At 30.6% G+C, this 15,335-nt stretch overlaps 2 protein-coding genes across 3 annotated transcripts; both read right to left on the reverse strand.

Moving 5' to 3' along the window:
* Window positions 1-1,684: 1,684 nt before the first annotated feature.
* LOC141533003 (uncharacterized) lies at window positions 1,685-3,773 on the reverse strand. Of its 2 annotated transcripts, none has more exons than XM_074251652.1 (3): window positions 3,602-3,773; window positions 2,940-3,179; window positions 1,685-2,850 (listed from the first exon to the last, which is right to left on the reverse strand). In XM_074251652.1, the coding sequence occupies exon 3, from the start codon at window positions 2,695-2,697 to the stop codon at window positions 1,726-1,728; it is 972 nt and encodes a 323-aa protein (XP_074107753.1). In that variant the 5' UTR covers window positions 2,698-2,850; window positions 2,940-3,179; window positions 3,602-3,773; the 3' UTR covers window positions 1,685-1,725. The 2 variants fall into 2 exon arrangements, with proteins under 2 accessions (XP_074107753.1, XP_074107752.1); XM_074251651.1 differs by having other exon boundaries at window positions 2,940-3,215.
* LOC141533056 (uncharacterized) lies at window positions 2,913-8,386 on the reverse strand. The gene is made up of 3 exons (XM_074251727.1): window positions 5,909-8,386; window positions 5,601-5,722; window positions 2,913-3,179 (listed from the first exon to the last, which is right to left on the reverse strand). Exons 1-3 carry the CDS (start codon window positions 6,285-6,287, stop codon window positions 2,913-2,915), a joined length of 768 nt encoding a protein of 255 aa, XP_074107828.1. The 5' UTR covers window positions 6,288-8,386.
* Window positions 8,387-15,335: the final 6,949 nt, after the last annotated feature.

Below are 15,335 nucleotides of genomic sequence, written 5' to 3' on the forward strand. Positions count from 1 at the left end.
TGTAGAAAAATTGTCTGCTGTGGCTGATAAACTATAAAATATGTCTGCTGTGCGACAAATTATAAATTAACAGTCTGCTGTGCGGCTGATAAACTATAAATGTCTGCTGTGCGACAAAAAATAAATTAACAGTCTGCTGTGCTGATAAACTATAAAATGTCTGCTGTGCGACAAATTATAAATTAACAGTCTGCTGTGCGGCTGATAAACGATAAACTGTCTGCTGTGCGACAGAAAATAAATTAACAGTCTGCTGTGCGGCTGATAAACTATTAAATGTCTGCTGTGCGACAAAAATAAATTAACAGTCTGCTGTGCGGCTGATAAACTATTAAATGTCTGCTGTGCGACAAAAAATAAATTAACAGTCTGCTGTGCGGCTGATAAACTATTAAATGTCTGCTGTGCGACAAATGATAAATTAACAGTCTGCTGTGCGGCTGATAAACTATTAAATGTCTGCTGTGCGACAAATAAATTAACAGTCTGCTGTGCGGCTGATAAACTATTGACTGTCTGCTGTGCGACAAAAATTGAAATAAATTAACAGTCTGCTGTGCGGCTGATAAACTAAACTGTCTGCTGTAAAATGTCTGCTGTGCGACAGTAAATGTCTGCTGTGCGAAAATAAATTAACAGTCTGCTGTGCTGATGCTGTCTGCTGCGACAGAAAATAAATTAACAGTCTGCTGTGCGGCTGATAAACTATTAAATGTCTGCTGTGCGACAAATTATAAATTAACAGTCTGCTGTGCGGCTGATAAACGATAAACTGTCTGCTGTGCGACAGAAAATAAATTAACAGTCTGCTGTGCGGCTGATAAACTATTAACTGTCTGCTGTGCGACAAAATAAATTAACAGTCTGCTGTGCGGCTGATAAACTATAAATGTCTGCTGTGCGACAAATTATAAATTAACAGTCTGCTGTGCGGCTGATAAACGATAAACTGTCTGCTGTGCGACACAAAATAAATTAACAGTCTGCTGTGCGGCTGATAAACTATTAAATGTCTGCTGTGCGACAAATTATAAATTAACAGTCTGCTGTGCGGCTGATAAACGATAAACTGTCTGCTGTGCGACAGAAAATAAATTAACAGTCTGCTGTGCGGCTGATAAACTATTAAATGTCTGCTGTGCGACAAATTATAAATTAACAGTCTGCTGTGCGGCTGATAAACTATTAAATGTCTGCTGTGACGAAAAAAATTAACAATAAAATTAAAATGTTAACAGTCTGCTGTGCGGCTGATAAACTATTAAATGTCTGCTGTGCGACAAATTATAAATTAACAGTCTGCTGTGCGGCTGGCAAAGATCCCCTATAAATTTAAAATTCAAATAAAATCTATATTTTTAAAAAATTTTATCAAATCCACGGTAAAGAACGATTTTTGAAAACCACACTTTAATAATCACATTTAAAATAAATATCGTTGGCGCAAAAAATAAAAAATTATATCTTAAAGAAAATAGTAATTATTGGAGATAGAAATGATAAATAAATTATTTCATTTGCAAGTTTACAAAATGGTCACTTTTTAGAGTTTTTAAATAGAAGTTTTTGTGTTAAAAAGAATATGCGAATAACTTGAGATAGAAAAATATTTATTATAAATATAAATAAATATTTATTCTTTTGATATGGAAATTATTAATACGAACATTGAAGCTACCAGCAATTAAGTTTAATTAAAAATAAGTACAGAGTGACATACAAATATTATTTTTTCGCAAATTTTCGCATGCGTTTAGTCATTATTTGACGATTATTTACATTTCGATTGACAAAATCGGTCAAAAAATGACCTCTCATCACAATAAAATTATTTATAATTTTTATCATAAATTCTTTGCGGTGTTTTTCACATCGAAGAATTGGTAAATCTTCCAGGTGTAAAATTTTTTCTAGAATTTGGAACATCGTATTTGATGTAAAATTTTTAGTTCCAACAACTATTAATACTTGAATTTCCAATTGTATTATTAGTAAGAATAAAGCCTCACTTGCATAAATTAAATTTCCATCGCTCATTTTTTCAATTAATTTATCTCGTTCCGTTGGCAATGAAGCAGTTAACATTTCTTTACAATCTGAACACTTCGTAAAACGAGAAACTTTTCTGGCCATAAATCCTGCAATGTATGAAACGACATGATCACTAGTATGGGTTATGTCATAGTCATGATCCAATTGAACGTTATCATCATTTGAAATATTAGACCAATTTCTATTGTCAAAGGTATTATTAGGTAAGGGTGTCTCCGGCGATTTATCATTATAGTTATCGTTAGCATTAGCAGAACTATTATCATCATTATCATTATTATTATTAGTAGTAACATAACAAGCACTATTACTATTATTATTAGTATCAGCATCACAATAGTTAGATCTTTCACCATCACTTAAATTATCATCATTATTATCACCATAGTTATTTTTACTTTGACTAGAGTTCACATTTATTTTATTAAAATCACAGAAATCAGCAGTTTCATTGTTATCATTGTCATCACTTTCATCACTAGTTTCATCGACCCAATGCTCAAAAGGTAAACGTTCATTATTATCATTATTATTCAAAAATCTTGGATTCTCGATTGCCATTCCTGCTTCAACAATAGAGTCAATTTTGTCAAGCCAAATTTTTTTATTTTGACTAGATGCAGTTAATGACTCTTCAGTGTGCATTAGTGATTTTAGTAATTCCCCACCGCTGACGTTGGAACCCCTCGGTGGTGTTGCTAGAGAATAGCTACAGAGAAGACGGAAAACTTGGCCAAAAAGTATTGGATCCGGGTGGTCGTTACACCCTCAAGCTGACCGCATAATTCCGAAAAATTTCTAAAATATACAACGGTTAAAAAAAATCACTACAATTTTTGATATCAATAATAATAATTAATTCATAAATTTACTTCTATATATCTTACTTCCAAAGCATCTTGATTCAAGCGTGACGTCATCAGATAATCATAATTACATTTATCATGTAAAAATTCTAATAATCCCAAAGTAGTTCCGAGAGTTACTTTAAAGCCAGTTAAAGTACTGGATGTGATTGGAAATTCAAAATTCTCCTCAAAATTATCGAAATCATCAGCTTTGTTAGCCTTCTTCTTCTTCTTTTTTTCAGCTTTTTGTTTTGTTATCTCTTCGTTAGCTTTTTTCTCCTAATCACGGAGATATTGATCAAAGTCAATAATAGTCTAGCGATTAAATAGATTATAAGATATTAGTTTAGGAATAAAAGCAATATTTTAGCGATATAACGAAAAAAAAAGTTACAAGTTTTTTATGTTAATAGAAAATATTTAAATATCATTTTTTATGTTAATAGAAAATATTTAAATGTCATTTTTTATGTTGATAGGAAATATTTGAATATAAAATTATGCAAATTAGTAATAAATGAAGCATTAGACATAATAATAAGTAATATGATCCAGGTTATAGATTTTTGCAAATTCATTTCTTTAATTTATTTACTCATAATTATCTGCAGTATCGTTTTATTGGCTGAAGCGTTAGAATATTGATGTCACAAGACTGAAATTATGTAATCAATATGTTATTTTTATATTTATTGAAATACCTTTCTCATTGAGCAGTTAGTGTCTGGACGTAAAGCGTTTTCTGAGGTTCGTGAGTTCATAGCTGTGATTACATTGTCAACTTTTTCTATTAAAACTATTGTAGGTTCACAATCGTGCAGCTCATAACATTCATCTTTATACATGGACATTAGGGTGATTAAAAAAAAAAGAATATTTTTTTTTTCGTTTGGTACTCTGAAAAATAGGTTCCTAGACACCTCTAAGAAAGCCTCTCCAAGCATGAGTTCTTAATTGTAACGGGAAGGTCCTCCTTCTTACAGTTTTCTATTTTTTCTTATTATCAGATAGAAAAATTTATATCTCGCTTCCAACTACTTGAAAAAATATCTTGTTCCTTAGATTTTGTAGGAAATTGAATGCTCTACAAAAAAGGTCTCTTACGATTTTTTTCGTAAACCCAACCGTTTAAAAGATATTAACGGTTAAAGTTTGATTATTTTTGGGAAAATTTTTTTATTTCTTATGAATTTTATAACTCAATGAAAAAAATCATTATGAATGATGAAACTCATAGTTTTGTAGGAAATTTACTGCTCTATAAAAATGGTCTCTTATGATTTTTCGATCAAGTTGAGCGTTTACGAGATATTCATCGTCAAACATCAATGCATATCAATTTTTCTAGTTTTTGATCAATAATTCGAAAAATTTCAATTTATTCTGTGAGTTTCAAGGAAATTTAGACAAATTTGAGTGTCTATGAATAGAAATATGTTATGAACTATTTTTTTAATTAGTTTTTTTAGTCTTGGACATGTTTGATTACATTAAAACAAAAAATTAGTGCATTTTTTAAATATATAATTCAATTTAGTGTGTTTCACATGTGTTTCACTTTTTTATCGAAGAATTTATTTATTTTATTATCAACTGCCATATAATTTTCAATATTTTCAACATAACGGTACACTTTTACTGTAAATAATTTCCTCTATTGCAGTTTGGGTAGTTTTTTCGATGTTCTTTGATAATTTGCAATAAGTATTGGAATTGCTCTTCATTTTTGTCAAGCATTGATTATACTCACTAACTAATGCAACAGCTCGTTCTGCTGAATCATTAACAACTTTCAATTGGTTAAAGTATTCTTTATTTTCAATGTAACTGTCATTAGTAGGCCACGATTCAATATCTTTATCAAGGAAGTCATATGGTAATTCAAAGATTTTAAAGAGATTTAAAGACTTTTTAGAAACAAAGTCACTCAGACTTTTTGCGTTAATGAATTCAAATCGTTTTTATCAATTATAAATTTTTAGCTTTAGAATCTGTACCGTTACGAGTATTAACAGCTCCAACAATATTTTTTTACTTCCAATGAAACGGTATCGTCAAATAATGATAAAATGGCAAGTTCATCACTTCAATACCATAAATGCAAAATCATTTTTTCACAAGTTGCTGAAGAGAAATCAATGAATTGATATTTTTGTACTCGAATAAATTTTTCAAAAACTGCAAGTCATGATTAGCAGCAGTTGTTGCAGAAATTGATGAAAACCAAGCTTTTAAATACAGTGTAACTATAAATATACAAATTTGCCGAAGACCGTCTAATTCTTTATTAGAAAGTTTAAATTCATTTCTGAATAGAAACATTTTTAAACTGTAAATTGCCTTCGCCATCCACCTAGCATGATGAATTGCACCAGGACGTTTGAAAAAAATTTCTTCTTGAGGCATTTCTCCAAGGAAAATCAACGACAATTCCAACAATTCTTTATAGTCATCTCGGGGTTGTAGTAACTATCAAAAACAATTAAAAATTTGTCAGAAACAAGAAAATTTTTTTCTTAAAATCGCAGTTAAATCATACCTGTAAGGATTGTGCAATTAAACTAGATATTTCATTTTTTTATCCAAAATGATATCAGCAACAACAGTATCTTCAATTCCAGATTTATAATTAGTTTTATTTATTTCATCCCATGATTTTTTAAATCTTCCGAACATTGGTATGTTTGGCCCAGATGACACAGGCCAATATACTTCAAATGCACTTCTCAATATGATCTCAAAAATGTGGTGACGACATGGTAACCAGATTAACTCTCTTCCCAAAGTCTTTTCAATTGCCTTACATGTACCGTTATGAATTCCTGTATAAAGAAAATAGATAACTATCGTTAAATTTAATATTTTCAACAAATTGTAGATTATATTTAAAATCCAAATGAGTAAATAATTCTCAATAATTTCAAAAGTGAAATTCAGTAAGCAATAAAAATTAAACTAGAACGTTAATAATTAAATATTTTTAGATTAAATTATCATTGATAAGTTACCTGTATTAACTGCCGTCGTGTCAAAACACATCGCCTTAACATAATTAGTAATACCCCATTCACTCAATGTCGATAAAATGGCTGATGTTTGATTGTCTGCCGTCCCAGAATTCATTTTTGGAACCCCAAGTAATTGTTCGGTACCAAATGCAGTTAAAATAACTGGTAGCCGTTCCACAGATTTTGATCCAACAAGGTCATTCAGCATTTTTCCGTCCCAATGCACAACGTATTTATCGTGTGTCTTAAAGTTGTCATTAAGTCCTTTAGCAATGTCTTCTCTTTGAAGCATACGAGCTCGTTGAATTGAACTATAACTGAGCGTTGTATCTTCAATTTTAATACCTACTGCTAGTAAAACCGGAGCAATAATAAACATCGCATTTCTACTGCTGACATTAGCTCGGTCGAGTCCAAAAATGACTTCAGGAGTTAAGACATCAAGTTTTGCTCGTTTTGTCGGAATTGGAGGTTCATACTCTGAATCAGATCCAAAATTTGTAACTCCACTTAATGTATACGTAGAGAACGACTCTGATTTTTCACTTGGAACAATCGCATGACTGGTAGACGGTTGATCTAAGTCTGGAATAAGATCTGTTTTATAAATTAAACGAAGAAAATGTATAGAATTTATTCATTTTGATGACAAATAATTAAGAAAGGACTCCAAAAATTGTCTAGTCAAATGTCATCTAGTCATCTATGAAAAGTTACACTACTACCTGACTTTATAATAATTAAATATCTCAGATACTTATTACTCTCATCTATTCCCATCATAGTCGTGGTTAAGTTTGATACAGGTACATTATTAGAAAGAATCTCTTTATGGGTACCGAATTTTTGATCCAAATACAACTTTCTAATATTATCATCAAGCACTTTTAAGGATTTTTCGCTCACAATGTCGAATAATTGTTCAAGATCAGTCTGAAATTTCATTTCCTTTTGGTTTTGCGTTGAATTCTTTTTATCGAAATTTTTTTGTAATTTTAACCATTGACTGTGATAGCGAAGAAATTTTTTGACTGCATTAGGAGCTCCACTAGTTGGAATCTGATTTTTTCTCCACAGTTCAATAACTTGGTCAACTGAATTTTTAGCACTTTGTTTGATTGAATACTTTAAAATTTTAAGTTGGTAGAAAAACACACGCATAACCTCTTTCACTTTTGGTAACTTACGTTCCGAAATTCTTTGTAGAGGTATTCCGATAAAACGTATTTCTTTATTCATTGTAGGTTAATTGATGATAAATAAATTTATGTGATGATTATAAGACTTATTTTAAATGAATTATTTTATTACGTATTCAAGATGATCAGTTTTAGGAACACTGAAAATACGGTATTAAATGGGTAGATACTGAAGATAGTTGAGAGTAAAAAACATAGATGGCGTTAGTTTCAGAAGACAAACAGAAGAAGAAATGGAATTCAAAACAAAAATCCCCTCGAACGAAAATTTTATGTATGTTTTGTGAAAAACAATTTAAAAATACGCACTGAACAAATTTCATAATAATAAATGACAACGCGATTAAGATTTTAAATTATTAAAGATAAAATTAAAAAAAAATATTATTAGAATAAAAACTTTCAAATGAATTTTTGAACAGAAAACATCTATAGGAGTTGCTTTTATAATAAAAACTCAAATTTGTCTAAATGTCCTTGAAACTCACAGAATAAATTGAAATTTTTCGAATTATTGATCAAAAACTAGAAAAATTGATATGCATTGATGTTTGACGATGAATATCTCGTAAACGCTCAACTTGATCGAAAAATCATAAGAGACCATTTTTATAGAGCAGTAAATTTCCTACAAAACTATGAGTTTCATCATTCATAATGATTTTTTTTCATTGAGTTATAAAATTCATAAGAAATAAAAAATTTTCCCAAAAATAATCAAACTTTAACCGTTAATATCTTTTAAACGGTTGGGTTTACGAAAAAATCGTAAGAGACCTTTTTTGTAGAGCATTCAATTTTCTTACAAAATCTAAGGAACAAGATATTTTTTCAAGTAGTTGGAAGCGAGATATAAATTTTTCTATCTGATAATAAGAAAAAATAGAAAACTGTAAGAAGGAGGACCTTCCCGTTACAATTAAGAACTCATGCTTGGAGAGGCTTTCTTAGAGGTGTCTAGGAACCTATTTTTCAGAGTACCAAACGAAAAAAAAAATATTCTTTTTTTTTGAATCACCCTAATGGACATAGCTACTCTCAATTGACGTGAAAATAACTAAAAACAATCACATTCAACATTATAATGATTAGATCAAAGATACAAACATTCATTAGTTTATAAATAAATAATTTTAAGTTTATAACAACATGAAAATCACCTGCGTAGCGAGCAAGACATTCATCTTCTGAAAACCTTCAGGTTTTAAATGATGAGGTGATAATTTGAAACCTATTTTTAAGTTCATTTTACCATATGCCTCAAGTTTCAAGAGTGCTTCCCAATGAAGCATTTTTATAATACCATCCGGAGACTAAAAAATAAACTCTTCATCAGTACACCTACATATACATAAATGAATGTTAATAAAAGATAATAATATTACCCAAAAAGAAGGGAGTTTAATTATTCCATTTCTGAAGTTTTTCAGCAAGTGGCAAAAATCAGAAGCAAACCATAGTCGTCTTTCAATATCATAAGGGTGCTCACAGCTAAATTTTCTGTCTTCTATACCAAATAACTTCCATGCGCCCCGATTCCATTGGGCTGCATCGGTAGTAACACAATCCACATGAAACCCAGCTTTTTCAATTAATAATATACATTCTATTAACAGTTTATGTAATATTTCACTTGTAACTGAACTTTTACTGAGAAAGCTTCCAACCACTTGGACCCAATCGCCTTGAAATGGCTGATACATAAATACGAGAGCATGATCTGCTCTTGTGTTTGAAAATTTTCCTGGCGTGTAAGCTCCCAAATCCACAAATCCATCTAGCTTCATTGTTCTTGTGTTTAACTTGACTCCTTCACTCAATGCTATTTCATCAATAAGAAGTGTACCTGGAGAAAAAAATGTCACAACTTTATATTTTGTCTATTGCAGTTAATGACTATTATTATAAAACATGAAAGAAGTAAGTTAATCAAGCAAATCAAGAATTTCTAAATGTTAGAATCTACTAATTTTTTCATTGTTAATAACTACAGATACTTTTAAATTGTTAATGTTGCAGCTGAAGCTCCATATCAATCCTAATCGTAATACCCCTTTTGGAATGTGCTTCCATACGTGAAGCTTTATAACCTAGTGTATCAAAAATAGCATTGGGAAAACCAAATGCGCTATCCAATTTTTTGATGTAGGAATTTAGCGTGTCTTTACAAGGAAGGGGTAAAATTTGCCGTTCTCGAAGACGATCATACACCGCGGAACTTTTTATGCGCATTAACAAGCATTCATAAACCCACTCAATATCATACCCTTGTGGAAATAATTCTCTGAAAAAACTCTTGACAAGTCTTTATAACTCTGAATAAGACTTTTCGAAATTCTTCACATCCCTAACTAAGTGAAGGAAAGACTTAATAAGTCTTCAAAACTCTGCAATACTCTTCAAAAGTCAAATTTTCCCTGCAATTTTGGAATTTCTCAAAGAGTTATTAAGACTTGATAAGACTTGTTCTGTTTTACAGAAAAAGAAGAAAATATTTCTTTTCAAAAAAATTACGTATCAGAATTAAATAAAACTATAAAAAAGAATTAATGCATGTTTTAAAAAAATTTTTTTTAAATAATATTTTCATCACGAAAATACTTTGATGGGCATCGAATCACTCATAGTTGAGCAAGTCAAAACATCAACAGCAAATGAAGTGCACTTGCTGTTGGAAACAGATATTACTCAAAGAGTAAATCCAATCGGTATTTAATTTGGACTATCAAATATTAAAGTCAACTTTCTAGGTAGGAAAGAATTTTCTAACCACATGCCACCTATTAGAAACTAAGAACACTCAAAGATTCTAACTGTAAATTCGTAAACTAAAATATGTTAGGTATCAATTAATTCCAGCAGATAGCGTGTGGATTTGAACATCTATATCAAATACTTTTACATCTTTTCAAATCATTTGAATCTTTTCAAATATTTTTTTTCAATCGGGGAGTAGTATTAGTAGAAATTATTCTACTAATTAATATTAATCAATAGTAGTATCATTAGTAGAAGTATCTATGCTTTATATATTCATGCCTTCTGACATTTTGGACAGATCCAATCAGCCGGTTCTTCCTTAACACCAACACATTTCCAATGACCCCAATATAAACAGCGATCGCACTCAATACTTTCACCTAAACCCAAATCTTCGTGACACACATCACAGCTCCAATCAGTATCCTCTCGTTTTATTTGTATCAAACTTATTAATTTTTTATAAGCATCAACCTCGAAAAATTTGTTGAGAATTTCAGGTTGAATAAGTTCACTTCCCAAAGCATCAGGCATATTATCTTTTAAATGTTTTAGGTCACAGATCTTGATTTTTTTTTTAGCAAGAGCAACATCTTGTATGAAATCTTGGTCAGAATTAAACATTAAATTTAACAAGTACATCTTTTTCTTTGCGAGAGTAAAGTTTTCAAAGGGTTCTGTACTGTACTTTCTTCCGGTAGATGGTAAACCAATAACACGGTTTCTTCGGCTCTTATTACGCCCGCGAGATTTACTAAGATGTATTGAAACGGACCCTAATGTCGATTTTTCACGTTCAATCTCTTTACCATTGATTTTATTTATGATTTCAGTGGCTCGTCGAATTTTAACTTGTTGTTCTTTTGTATTAGTAGTAGATTGAATATTGATTTCAAGGGAAATCAATAATTTCTCAAAATCCTCTTCATAAATGATTGGAATATGCTCTAAATCATCAGTTAACAAGTTGAAATCTTGAGGTATTGAAGATGTTTGAACCTACATTAAAATACAATAATGAGTTATTAAATTAATACTGAAAGCAATATTAATATTATTAATACATATAATTACAAAAAAAGAATAATCGATTACATGAAAAAACTTTAAAAAGATTTAAGTCGTGCAAATAAAATGACTTAGTACATATATTTAGTCTTAAGCTCTGAAATTTTTTATGCTTCAAAAGTTTTTGAAATTCCAATGAAGATTTTGGTGATTTAACAATAAAAAATGATTTATGTTAGGTTGATCTTCTAGGCAATGGAAGTATTCCAATTTAGCCGTCAAAGTCATTTATATGATTATTCTTAGTTGAATTTGACTACCAAGTATAAAGTGAAGCAACAAGAAATAAGTAATTTACAGTAATTTCAAATTAATATATCCCTATGCTTTTTTTGTATTTATAAAACAGATTAAACACTATATAGACTAATGATGTTTTGAACTTACGTTGATTGAGTCAGAGGTTAGTGGCCATGTTTGTTGATTGTTTGATTTATCAGAACTTTTAAGAAATAAACTAAATAGCTCAGCTAATTAAATGAGAAAAAGAAATTTACTTGGTTGAATAATGGTAGTATTATTATTAATTTGATATGAAATAATTAAAAGTTTATTTTATTTTTTGGAAAAAAATATAAATAACAAGTGAATTAATAACTACTTTGCGACAACTATCAATTTTTTTAGTTCAGCGGTTAATAAAGGAACAATGATAAGGTGGAAGAACCCATATACTTATGATAACTGAATCAATTGCATTGTTGTTAGGCAAATTAGCAGTTTGTTTTTTATATTTGTCAAGTCGTCGTTTCTGTAAAGGTATATTTATTAGTACTTAATACTTAGTATTTGCAGTAACTACTAATGCCAATAAAAATTTCATCAAATATTTATTTGCTTTACCTTGTCAGAAAAATCATGGTCATGCTCAGGATGGAATTTGGTTATTTTAAGCTGTTGTTTATTTTTTGTAACTCGTAGAACCAAATGAGCTGGACACAGCTTTACAGTTATTCTGTAAAATAATGAACATTGAATAGTATGAACTTAGCGTATTTAATGTTTAACTTATATAAATTTTTAATACAAAAAGTAACAGCTTACTCAGGATGTTCTTTTGTAAACGCCTTCAAGGCATTAGTTTTTGGATTTATTTCACATTTTAAATATTTGCCGTCAGTAGTTAAACAGGGGGGTGCTACTCAATCGACAAAACAGATTTATGGGTTCGTATCCATACTCAGGGATCTACATTACCGACTGTATGTTCATGACAAGTATCATCTGTATATATGGACGACCTGTTTTACTGACAGTAGGTGTTGCCGGTGGTAGATATGTATGGCATTATGGGTGAGGTTTTTATCGAGGTTATAGGTGGCGCTGGTGGGGAATTCTGCCGCCATCTTACTATCCGCCATTTTTTAAATCTTACTATCCGCCATTTTGAATCCGCCATTTGGTGGCTGCTATCCGCCATTTTGAATTTGAGTTCAACATTTTGAGGTTAAAAAGCATCCTCAACTATTAACCTGCCTTCGGCTCAGCCATAACAGAACAATAGTTCAGGATTACGCATTTGTAGTATGGTATATCCATGTTCTATATATTTAAAATGAAGTTATGTCAACTACTTGCGAGAAGGATTTCACGCAACGCCATCTGGTGACAGCGTGCATTACTTCTAACCGCGCAGTAGATGACTCATTCTGTTCTAGAATTTTCTAACTGTGTAGTAGATGACGTCATCAGACAGGCTTGAACCTGTTCAAGGTCATATAACTGCGCAGTAGATGACTCATTCTGTTCTAGAATTTTTGAGTCTGCTATCTGATTTCCGCCATCTGGTGGCTGCTATCTGAGTCTGAAATCCGCCATTTTGAGTCTGCTCTCTGAAATCTGCTATCTGAAATTTACCATCTGGTGGTTGCTATCTGACTCCGCCATTTTGAGTCTGATTTCCGCCATTTCAAATTTTGATTCTGATTTCCTGCATTTTTGTTAAAAAATGCACCTGTGATCTCAGCATCAATAATAGTTGCTTAGATCACAGGTGCATTTCATTGTTTATATTCTGAAAAGATTAATATATTCAAACTGTACGTATGAGGAGTACATGCGAGAAGATACGCCATCTGTCGAGATTTCTGTCTACTTCTAAACAGGTCTGAACCTGTTCAAGGTCACGGTAACTGCGTAGTTCTCTTTGCTTTATTCCTAACTGCGTAGTAGATGACGTCATCATACAGGTCTGAGCCTGTTCAAGGTTGCGTAACTGCACAGTTTTCTTTGTTCTATTTCTAACTGCGTAGCAGATGACGTCATCAAACCGTTTTTGAGGTAAAGGAGTGGGGGGTAACTGCGTAGTATCCTCTGGCTATAAAAGCAGCGCGCTCCAGCCGTACTTCACAAAAACGAAGTACACGTCTCCAGTAAAGTACGAGTTGGTGGTGACTACAAGTTGAGGTACAAGTTCTTGGTGATATACATCTTCTACCTATCAGTATTACTAATCGTAAGTATTCATTTACTGTCTAATCAAAATATGAATTAAATGAAGAATCATTTAATCAACCATTACAATTAATTAAAAAATTTTTACAGCAATCAATCATGGATGTAACCAAGATAAATGAGGTTAATTGTCTTACTGGGGTTCTTCCTGTTAAGAAAATGAACGAGTTGGAGTTTAATCGAGAATATAAGATTAAAGGTATCAAAGCTATTACAACTGAGTATGGAACTAGGATTGTTGCTAATATAAACGATGAATTTAACATTTATCTACCATCACGAACTACTCAACATCTAAAAGATGATAACTTCATGAAGAGTTTGAATGAATTAATAGATTCAAACTATCTGTTTCTGCGTTATCATGGTGGAAAATATAATAAATTTGAATTTATTAATTCTAGTCTTGATGTAAAAATGACCAGTGGAATTATTTAATCAATAAAATATTGGATTTCAATATAAATAATTCATTGTTTTTATTTATATATCCTCACATTTTTAATTTAAGATTAATATTTATAATTCAAATTCAATAAGTTATACTTAATCATAATTTTTTAAGTTACTTATCATAATGATAGTTTGAATTTCGCGCTTCTTGTACTAGAGCCATCTACTATCAGTTTATTCTTAGAGCGTGAAAGCTGTCAATTCATAAATATTAAAAAAATTTTCTAGTTATATATACATATATAGAATAATACATGACTTTTAATTTAAATAAAAGATAAATAATTATTATTAGTTGATAATATTTTGTTATTAATATTATTAATATTTATTTAAATTAAAAGTTATGTATTATTTGATAAACTAATATGGGGTTGATGTGCTCTGTATCGTCAAATCCAAAAATCTTCTAGCGATATATTTTGAAAATCAATACTCAGTTTTTATTTTTAAATGGTTATATAAAATAATGCATGACTTTTTATTTAAACAAATATTAATTATAAAATTTTAGAAAACAAAAACTGATTATTGATTATCATAATTAAAAAATCAAAAACCATTACGCCATCTGTTGATAAGTATTAATATCAGTAGTCGTGTTGGAAAATTATTTGAATTTAATAACTAACAATAATTAATTCTATTCTGAATTAAATGTGTTAGGATGAAATAATAATAACAATTGTAATTCATTTATTTTAGATTTATTGAGTGCTTACAAACCAATCTTTTAAATTTTTACATTTTCCAAGGCACATAAATCAGATAAACGATCATGATAATTACAAAAATGATTGTTACAAATTTTCATACTTTTTAGAGAGGGACATTTGAAATTATCGAGATCGATTACAATTTTATTATTACAATCAATTAAATTTTGAACCCATAACATTTTCTCGATACCTTTGACATAAATAATTTTTTTATTACAAGTTAAATAATTGAGAACTTCTTTGAGCTTGTAATATGAAGTTGTTCCAGCATTCCAACCGATTCCATGATAATTTCGGATCAGCCAGGTATTCAGACGTTGATAGTTGACTGGTAACACCTTCCAGTGATATGGCGGTTGAAATAGTGTGCATGATAACTCTTCAATATTATCAATATCATGTTGAATTGTTATTGAGGCCAACTCCTTAACAATGAAGCGATTATCAGCTCCTCTGAATCCTTGAACGTCTAGAATGATCTCCATTTTTACTGCTCTTGACAACGAAGAGTGACTGAATGATGACTCTTACAATCAATTCAACCTTTTTATAACCCGATCTCTGGATTTTACCCCCACCACTCGATAATCTTATTGGTTAATTAATAATTTGATTGGTTATTCAAACTCATACGTCGTAGAGTTTTAAACTGCGTAGTAGATGATGTCATCAGACAGGTTTGAACCGGTTCAAGGTCTCGTAGCTATGCAGTTTTTCTTTGTTCTATTTCTGTTGGGTAGTAGATGACGTCATCTCATTTTTACAGGTTATGTT

Source organism: Cotesia typhae, unplaced genomic scaffold (genome assembly GCF_013202065.1).
Source record: "Cotesia typhae breed Kobodo isofemale line unplaced genomic scaffold, CoteBio_Ctyphae contig_81, whole genome shotgun sequence".
In the NCBI taxonomy this organism is placed as follows: Eukaryota; Metazoa; Arthropoda; class Insecta; order Hymenoptera; family Braconidae; genus Cotesia; species Cotesia typhae.

What these genes read in the sequence shown, in the direction of transcription:
- LOC141533003 (XM_074251652.1), bottom strand. Translation starts at nt 2,697, where the DNA reads ATGCACACTGAAGAGTCATTAACTGCATCTAGTCAAAATAAAAAAATT.
- LOC141533056 (XM_074251727.1), bottom strand. Translation starts at nt 6,287, where the DNA reads ATGTTTATTATTGCTCCGGTTTTACTAGCAGTAGGTATTAAAATTGAA. An exon ending in CACGACGGCAGTTAATACAG is followed by an intron (nt 5,723 to 5,908) that starts GTAACTTATCAA and finishes TTCTTTATACAG; the next exon opens with GAATTCATAACGGTACATGT. An exon ending in CATTTGAAGTATATTGGCCT is followed by an intron (nt 3,180 to 5,600) that starts GTGTCATCTGGG and finishes CTCCGTGATTAG; the next exon opens with GAGAAAAAAGCTAACGAAGA.